A 10,843-nucleotide genomic window follows, 5' to 3' on the forward strand; every position below is an offset into this window, starting at 1 on the left:
ATCAAAAAATTTATAATATATATAATATTTTTCTAATTAATATATATATATAAAAATACATAAATCTAATACATGCAAACAAAAAATATTTAGGTAAAAAATATAATTAAATTTTTTTTTTTTTTTTTTTAAATATAATTTATTATATATTTTTATATAAAATTTTGGAGTCTAAATTAAAATATATATATATATATATATATATATATATAACATCAAATATTATTAAATACAAAAATATATAAAAAAATATTTATACAACATTATTGTTCTATATAATATTAACATAGATATAAAAATACAACCACCAAAGAAACATTATTATTTTGGTTTTATATAATCTAAATATTATATAATATATATCTATAATTCAAAGTATTGTTCTAAACAAATTATATATAATAATATATTTTTTATATATTTTTATATTATTTTTTATGTAACGATATTTTTCTTTTTTATTTATTTTTTAGGCTTATTATTAAAAATGTTAGCCTCCTAAAAATATGTAAAAATTATATAAATTATTATATATATATATATATATATATATAATATATATTTTGCATGCATTTAGTTTTCATACATCTAATATGTAATTAATATATATATTATATATAATAATATAGTAATAATATATATATATAAAAAAAAAAAAAAAAAAAAAAATGCAAATATTTTTGGCTACCTATACCACAAGAAAAAATATATAATTATTTTCTTTAAATAAATTATAATAAAATAATAAATAAGAAAATTAATTTAATTTTGTTAAATGTAATAATAAATATATTAATAAAATATTATATTTCCATTATGTTATAAAGTGAATTACATATATTAAATATTAAAAAAATTTTATTATTTATTTTTTATGTTTTATTTTGTATTTTTTTTAAATATCCTATAATTAAAAAGATCTATATATTTATTTATAATATTATTTATTTATATTTATATTAGATAATTGTTTTTATTGTACACCAAACCTTATATTAAAAAAAAATAATAAAAAAAAAAATAATAAAACCCTTATGATTTATATATTTATTTGTAAGGTTTCTTTTTTATTCATTTCTAATATATAACAAAATAAATAAATATAAATATATATTATATATATATATTTTTATAATTCCTTATGCACATCCCAAAATATATATCTGCCTTAATTTATTATCCTCTCTTTTACATTTTTCTAATATCAAAATATATATTTCAAAAAAATGTTCAAATAATATTATGTTCTTATATTCTAATCCAATTAATTATTTATCTTATATTTATTTAATTTTCTTTATACATATTTGTAAAAAAAAAAAATAATGATAAAATAAAATAAAAATTCTTGTTCCTTTCTCATTGTTCCATTATTTCCATATTTATATTTCAGTAGTTTCAAAACTCTTCCAATCTATTTTAAATAAAAAGTAATTTCATCATCATTAATTTTCAATTTATTTTCCATCATGACCATCCTGTAAATCTCCTTCCTTTTCTATACTTACATTATTGTCCATGTAATATTCCATTTTAGTCACTCTTCAAAATTTCAATAATTATTCAAAAATACATATCACAACAATTATTAAATATTTAGTTATTTTTTTCTTTTATTATATAAATGGTTATCAAATTCATCCAATGAACTATATACCTCATCGTCAATATATGGAATGTATTCTATAGAGTTTCTTGTATACGCATTTTTATATATCTCTTCTAATGTCAAACCTTTATAAAATATATCATCGATTTCAAAATCATTATTTTTTTTATCAAATTCATCCAATGAACTATATTCTTCTTCATCAATATATGGAATGTATTCTGTTGAGTTTCTTGTATACGAATTTTTATATATTTCTTCTAATGTTAATCCGTTATACCATATTTCTTCATTTTCATTGTCACTCTTCTTTTTATTTGTTCCCATTTCATTATCTATCAATTGGTTTATAGTTTTATTACTCTCAAAATTCGATCTGTTAAATATTTTACTTTTTTTCTCATAATTGTTTTGTTCATAAGGTTCTATATTGAAACGCTTATATTTTTCTTCTAGCATTTCATCAACGTTTTGGATATTTTCAATACATTCAATGTTTTCAATATTTTTATTATTTTCAATACTTTCAATACATTCAATTCTCTCAATATTTTTCTCCTTTTCTTTTCCATTTATCCAATTTTTTTTAATATTTTCCCAATGCCTCATGGATATATTCTTCTCCATTTCTATAATGCATTTTTCATTTACATTACCTAAATTGTTCATATTATTCTTAAAATTATCTTCAATTATACAATCATTTTCGAGCATTTTCCCTGAATTGTTCATATGATTCTTAAAATCATCTTCAATTATACAATCATTTTCGGGAATTTTCCCTGAATTGTTCATATTATTCTTAAAATTATCTTCAATTATATAATCATTTTCGAGCATTTTTCCTGACTTGTTCATGTCATTTTTTAACATCATTTCATATATGTAATTATTTTCATTTTTTTTCATTTCACATTTAATATTTTCAAACAAATTATTACTATTTTTTCTTTTCCTTTTATTACTTTCCAAATTGTTATTTATTAATACATGTTTGTCTTTCAAATCTAATACAATTTCCAACATTTTACATTTTGCTTTGGATTCTGTTTCCTTCCTTAATTCATTTATACAAGAATCCAAAAACAATTCCTTGTTCAATTGAACTTCCTCCTTTTTACAATCTTCTAATATAATCATATGTATCTCTATCCACATTTTTGTTATTAATTTTTTTTTTTGGCATTTTAATAACGACCCATCATACGTTTTATTTAATGCAATTAAATCTGCTGGATATTTTCCTTTCCCATGTGCACTCATATGGTCATGACCATCAACATTATCATAATTTTCGAATTCTTTTTCATACTCCTGAACTAATTTTTTGAACCAAAATTCTTCATTATATTTCTCTAATAATACATTTTGATTTCTTAACCATTTTTTCCACAAATATTTTTCACTTTCTATTAAAGGATTTATTTGTTTTACATTATTTTCATCTTTAATATTTGAATATACTTCATGTGTATTTATATATTTATTTTGTTCATTTTTCCATTCATTCTTTAAATTTTCAAACCATTTTTCTTTTTTCCATTTTTCAAGTATATATCTATTTCTTTCTATACACTTATTCCAAATTATTTTTTGTCGTTTTATCATATAATTTTCTTGTACCATATAATCATTTACCAAAGTGTTGTTTTCATTATGAGTGTTTTGATTTTCACTTTGAAATTCTTGCATACAAATTTCTAAAAAATCTCCTTTATTTTTTTCCCATTCTTGTTTTTTATCTTCTTCTATTACTTTCATATGTATTTCAATGACAGTTTTAAACATGATATTTTGTTCATTATCTTTGGATTGTACCTTTTTATTAATTTTTCGAATCATTTCAATTTCTTCTAGGAAATTATTTTTTTTTTTATTTTTTTCAAATTTTATATTTTTTCTACATTCATTATTATCATACTCATTCAAATTTATTGCTATTTTTAACCAATCCGTTTTATTATCATCATCTATCCATTTTATTTGCATATCTTCCCAGTAATTTTTTAATATAGCTTTTTGAATTTCTAATATATAATTATTAATTATATTAATTTGTGTCTGATCAAAATTTTCTTTTTCTATATCAACAACGTTTTTTTTACATTCACCTTCTTTCCATTCTTTTTTTAAATTATCAAACCATTTTTCATTTTTCCATTCATTGACATTTTTGTGGTGATGCCCTAATTGTATATCATTATGTATATCTTTCAATATATTTATCATACATTTATTCTGTTCAGAATTTTCTTTTTTGTTCAACTCATTTATATATGTATTAACAAAATTTTCTTTATTCATGAAACATTCTTCCTCCTTAAAATCTTCGATTACCATCATATGTATTTCAATAAATAATTTTGTTATCAGCTTTTTCTTTTCCATGTCATCCATTTTATTATTTCTATCACTTTTCGAATCATCTTTATCTTTTTCAAATTTATTCATTAATAAATTAAACCATTCTTCATCTTCCCAATCATCAAGATGATATAAATGTTTTGCAATCCATTTTCTCCATATATATTTTTGTCTTTCTAACATAGGGTTTATACTTTTATCACTTTCTTTATTTATCAAAAGAAATAATTTCTGATCACATCTATTCATTTCATCTTTCCAATCATTTTTTAATTTATGAAACCATTCTTCTTTATTCCATTTTTGTAGCATATATTTATTTCGTTTTATCCATTGAAGCCATATAATTTTTTGTCTCTCTAACATGAGCATATCTTCAACATTTTCATTTTGTTCAATAGGTAATTCATCATTTATATTATTCATGTCTTCATTATCTTTCTTAATAAATTCTTCTAAACATATTTGTAAAAAATCTCTTCGACTTTCTTCCCATTCATCCCTTTTACATTCATCCATAACTTCCATATATATTTCTATGATGGTTTTCCATTTGTTTCTTTTTTTTTTTATATTTAATAATGATTCATCTATAACATGTTTTTCCTTTTCTTTCTCTTTACCTTTTAATGATACAATAATATCACCCCCTTTTTTCACCTCATGTAACCATTTATGATATATGTGATTCCAATGTTTTAGGGGAATATCCTTTTTAATTGCATATATATTAATTTTATCTTCAATAAAATGATCATTTATAAAATTATCTTCACAATCTTTCCAGTCACACATAATATTTTTAAAAAATAGTTCATTTTTAAATTGATTCATAATTTCTTTTTCTTTATTCCTTTTCAAGTTATATTTATTTTTTTTCATTTCATTTATTAATTTTATCATATTATTCGTTTCATCTTCATTTAATTGTTTATCTTTTATATCATCCAAACATATATCCAAAAATGTGTTTACATTTTTATTAAGTTGTTCCTTTTTATATTCTTCTAAAACGGACATATATATTTGTATGAACATTATTTTTATCAAGTTCTCACTATTTATATATTCTATATTATAATAATTATTATTATGATTATTTTCCAAGGGTATATTATATATATCTTTTATTAAACTTATATATTCTTTCTTCAGATCAATATAATCATTTTTATATTCTATTACCAATTTATTGATCCACTCATCTGTAGCAGATTTATTTATATATTTTACATTTTTTTCTATCCACCTTTTCCATATAATTTTTAATATTTCTATCATAAAATGTTTGTTATTTTCTCTATTTTTTTCAAATATTTCTAATAAATTCTTATCATATTTTTCTAATTTGAAATATTCTTCTATATCTTTTTCCCATTTATATTTTATATTATGAAACCATTCTTTATCTTTCCAATTATTCATAATATATCTATTTTGTTCGATCCATTTATTCCACAATAATTCCTTTTTCTTCAATATATCAATATTATGTGAATTATCGTTATATTTATATTTATATTTTTCTTCCATCATTTTATCTTGTCTATCAATTTTTCTGTCTTTAAAAAATTCTTCAATACATATTTCTAAAAATTCGCTTTTATATTCTTCCCATTCATCATGATTACACTCTTCTATTGCATCCAAATGTAATTCAATAAGATCTATTATTTCGATATCTTTCTTTACATCTCCATTTATTATTTTCTTTTCATTCACACTTTTTATATCTTCTTTATTCAAAACTTCATCTATAAATTGATATTCCTTTTTTTCAATATTATATAACCTCTTCGGTAATATATCATGTCTTCCTTTTTCAGTCCATTCATTTGAATCCTGCATTAAATTTTCAAAACATTTTTCTCCTTCCCTTTTTAATATTTTCTCATCATACCTTCTTCGTCTCACTTTCCTTTTTTTTCTTTTGGAAGAAAATGTTCCAAAAGGATTAATCTACAAAAAAAAAAAAAAAAAAAAAAAAAAAATATATATATATATATAGATATATATATATGTATATATTTATATATATTTTTTTTTTTTATTATTACTTTGTTAAATAATATAAAAACGAAAAGAACTCCAAAAATTGCTAATGCTACTGGGACGGATGTTATATAATGTTCAATTCCTTTTGGAACATTTTCTGTATCTCCTCTTAACACAACATATTTTCCTCTATCTTGTGTTTTTAATGTAGTGGGAACTTTTTGGGAGTTAAGTCTGAAGGAACTTGAAGATGATCCAGTATTAGATGAAGAATCGACTTTTTTTGTTTGTGCAGGTGGTGTGAAAGAATTTTTCTCTCCTAACATTCCCATCATTGTTTCTTGAACAGGTGTTTCAATATCCAAAGTCATTTGACTCGTAGGGTATGAAATTGCAGGAATATTTGTAGATTCACTAACTTTCAAATTTGGTTTAAAACTTCTTCCAGTTATTACAGAACTTTTTAAGGTATCAAAAACATTCCTCATTAGAGACACGAATGATTCAACCGCAGATGGTTTGTTAAATTTATCTTCTAATGTAGTCATATTATTTGATGGATAGCTTGTTGAAAATGATTGATTTGATATTGGACTAACATAAACCCCAATTTCATTACTTGTTGTAGGAGCTGTATAAACTTCTCCCTTAACTGTTATAAGTTGTTCATTAGGTAATAAATAAGGATCGTCTGTCACTGCCACTTCACGAACAAATCCATAGTTTTCCTCAGATGTATGTCTAACGGGATCAATAGTAAAATCAAATAATGATACGTTATCTTCAATATGTGCATCACTAGATGATGGATATTCATAAATGGCTCCATTGCTATCGTTGTTAGTCACAGCTTGCATTTCTGGAACATCACTAATTCCCATACTTCTTACAATATCACCTTCTATGATAAATTTTTCTGTTGTAGGATCAATACAACTTTGGTCTCCTTCTTGGCAACTTGCAGCTTCTTCCTCTACAATTTTTTCATTTACATAATATTGATTACTTTCTGTGTCTTCTCTATTACCTTCATGTGTTATATAAGAAGGAGGAACTGTACCACTAGAGGAACTTTTAACAGATGATATATTACCCTTTTTTCTACCCTTTCCTTTCCCTTTTTTTCTTTTTTCCTTTCTTGGAGATATTTTATCAACGTCCGCCTGAATAACATTACCCAATTTACATTCATCTCCAAAACAGTAAGTATTACGATCTTCATTAATTCCTTGTATTGTATCTACAAATTCAACACCATTAATTACACCATAACCTCCATTTGTAGCCATAACATCTTTAGCTTTAAGAGTTGTACAATCTAAATCATTGCACTCAAATATAGTATATTTGTGATTAGGATGAGCGTATTTATTTATTTGTGATTTTGTCTTTCTAGAAGTACCATGTATTGATTTTCCATCTTTATGTGTTCGTTTATTACTACCTTTTGCATTTTCAGATTTTTTCTCTTCAGCAGATTCTCTAACTTTAGGTATTTTAAACTCAGGTGTATGTAGATCCACATCTTTATTTTTTTCACCTAAATTCGATCTTTCATCAGTAGTAGAAACTTCATTATCTAGATTATTATTACCTTTTTCATTTCTTACAATTGTATTAAATGTTTTAACTTGATAATCCTCTTCAACAACCGGTGTAGGCTGACGTGTTTCTGTGGAAGGAATATTTTTCCTTTCAACATTCTCATCACCTTCCTCTGTTGTACTATTAAAATTTTGATATTCATCTTTTTTCTCTTCTCCTTCTTGAGAATTTCTTGGATCCTCTTCACTTCCCTTAATATCTCTTGGATGTACATGCGAAAAAAATTTATCTAAATTATCTAAATCATCTATATTACATTTGAATTTTGATTTTTCCAAATATTGTTTTATTTTTTGAAGATCTAATTTATTCATTTTCCTTTTTATTTCATAGTCCCAACTATTTACCCAGGTATTAAAATTAATGCAATCCTGTTCTACATATTTTATAGCTTCTAAATCTCTCAATTTAGTAGTTCTATCTTCACAATAATCTTCTAATATTTTAATAATTTCTCTATAGTTTTTATCAAAATTATGTTCTGTTCTTAGACATTTATCATGTGTACTTCTAGCCATTAAATCTGGTAATTTTTTATCAACTTCAATTTCCCATAATTTTTTTCTTAATTCTGTAGGAAGACTTATCAATGAAGTCGTAAGGAATTCTTCTTTTATATCATCAATAAAATAATTAAAATGTCGACATTCTTTATTAAGTTTTTCTGATGATTTTTTATTTAATTCTTCTATTTTATCTTCAACGTAAACCTCAAAAACGTCTCTAAACCTTTCAGTTGCAATAGCATTATAATTAAGATTATTAGGTGTATTTTCAAATTCAAACACAAAATGCATTGTTTATTTTTTATAACAATAAAAAAGTTATATATATATATATATATATATATATATTTATTTGTTTACATTTCTTATTTAATAAAAAATTTGTCTTTTTTTTTCTTTTCTTTTTTATTTTATTTGTTTATATTATAATAATATCTACCTCCCATCTTTTAATTTGATAAAAAAAAAAAAAAAAAAAAAAAAAAAAAAAAAAAAATGTAAAATATACATATTGTGGTGGAAAATATATAAATGTAGTAAAATTATAATTTTTTTTTTTTTTTTTTTTTTTTTCCTATATACTTATATATATTTATATCAATATTATCTATATTTTAATTTTGGTAAACTTCAATACAACTACCACCCAAACAAAAAAAATAATAAATAATTATTTATATATATTTTTAAAATATTTATTATTATTTATAATATATATTTATTTAATAATATTTTATTAATATATTTTTTTTTTAATATAATTTTAAAAAAATATATATTAAACATAATAAAGCATAAAATTAATTTTCCAATCCTTTTTGAAAAGAATATATAAATTTTTAAATGGTATTCTTAATTTATATTACTTTGATTTTATAACAACATATTATTATATAAATATATATATATATAGATAATATTTATTTTTAAGAAAAAAAAAAATTAGATTTAATTAAATTAAATTAGAAATTCCTAAATCGATTATTATTTTTATAATAAATAATTTATATTATCCTAATATTCCATAATATATTATTACTATATAATATTCCTAACTATTAGATTATATACAAATATATAAATAAATAAATAAATACATACATATATATATATATATATATATTACTACAAGTAAAAGTTTAAAGTGGACCTTCATTTTATTTTATTTTATTTAATATCCCTTAGATAATTCTCATGTAACCATTTATGTACTCAAAAAAAGGAAAAAAAAAAAAGACGTCCATTTTTTTTACGTACACCTTATATATATTATTTACACTTGTAAATTTTGAGAATTCCCATTTTTTTTTTTTTTTTTTTTACACTTAAATAATTAAAAAAATAATAATAAATAAACATTCATCTATATATATATATATATATATTATGGTGTATTTTTTTTTTTTTTTTCCCTTAATATTAAACTAAAATTTTATTTTAAAATTATATATTTATTGAATTATATAAAAGTTTACACAATTTTATGGTCTCATATTATACCCATTCCTACATTTAAAAGATCTATAATTATTTAACTAAATAAATATAAAAAATTCGTATTACATTCTCACACTTTATTTTAAAAGTGTAAAGAAATATTCAGAGGGTATACCAAAAAAAAAAAAAAAAAAAAAAATACAACATAATATATATATATATATATATTTTTTAAAAAAAAAAAAATTAGAACACAACTTTTTTTATAATATCTTTATATGTTGAAAAACATAAATATAATAATAGGAGTACTATAATTATATTTTTATTTTTTTTTTTTTTTTTTTTAAACCATAATATGTATTTTCATATATATGTTAGTACAACAATAAAATAAAAAAAGTACACATAAAAATATTTTTTTTTTTTTTTATTTCATTTTAGACATATTTAATAATTTATAATATATTAATAATTAGTAAAAAAAAAAAAAAAAAAAAAAATTGAATTAAATTGAATTAAATTATATTAAACCTATAAAGATACTAATTTATATTATTTCAAAAAAATATATATTTATATATGTTGGAATATAAATTTTTTTAGGTGTTTTAAATGAAAAGAAATATTTAGAAACAAATCCTCATAAATATTTTAATTTTTTTTTTTTAATAATTATTTATATATACAAAAAAGCTAAATAAATAAATATATATATATATATATAATATACACTTCTTTTTAATAACCCTTTTTTTTTTCTTTATTTTTTCTTTTTTTTTTTTCTTTTTTTTTTTTTTTTTTTGCATGGTATATTTTAATCAAGCATTTTATATTTGAACCTTTAATTTATTAAAAATAATCATTATAAATATTATTATTATTATTTTTTTTTTTTTTTTTCTTCTTTTTTATTCTAAATTAATAAAAAAACTATTAGAACAAAAATATAATATAAATGTTACACATATATATATATATATATATATATATATATAACAATGTTGTTAAAAATAAAAAGGATTTTTATATAAAATTAACTTTTTCTCAATCATGTTAATCTACATATATATTTAGAAAAAAAAAAAAAAAAAAAATATATATATATATATATCTTACGCACTTGAAGCTAAAAAGAAAAAACAAACAATTAAAATTAAATAAAACAAAATAATTGGCTTATGTGTTATCATATCTATATTAATAGATTAATAAAAAAAAATAAAAAAAAAATAAAATAAATAAATAAAATAAATAAATAAATAAATAAATAAATAAACAAATAAAATAAATAAAGATCTATAGGTTCCCCCAAATGCACACCCAT

At 20.0% G+C, this 10,843-nt stretch overlaps 1 protein-coding gene across 1 annotated transcript; it reads right to left on the reverse strand.

The window, feature by feature from the left end:
• Positions 1–1,600: 1,600 nt before the first annotated feature.
• PADL01_0401700 (surface-associated interspersed protein 4.1 (SURFIN 4.1)) lies at positions 1,601–8,370 on the reverse strand (the record flags this gene model as incomplete). The annotated part of the gene is made up of 2 exons (XM_028685130.1): positions 1,601–5,932; positions 6,031–8,370. The coding sequence occupies 2 exons, from the start codon at positions 8,368–8,370 to the stop codon at positions 1,601–1,603; spliced, it is 6,672 nt and encodes a 2,223-aa protein (XP_028536659.1).
• Between the last annotated feature and the right edge of the window lie 2,473 nt (positions 8,371–10,843).

Source organism: Plasmodium sp. gorilla clade G2 (assembly GCF_900097015.1).
Source record: "Plasmodium sp. gorilla clade G2 genome assembly, chromosome: 4".
NCBI classification, from domain to species: domain Eukaryota; phylum Apicomplexa; class Aconoidasida; order Haemosporida; family Plasmodiidae; genus Plasmodium; species Plasmodium adleri (nom. inval.).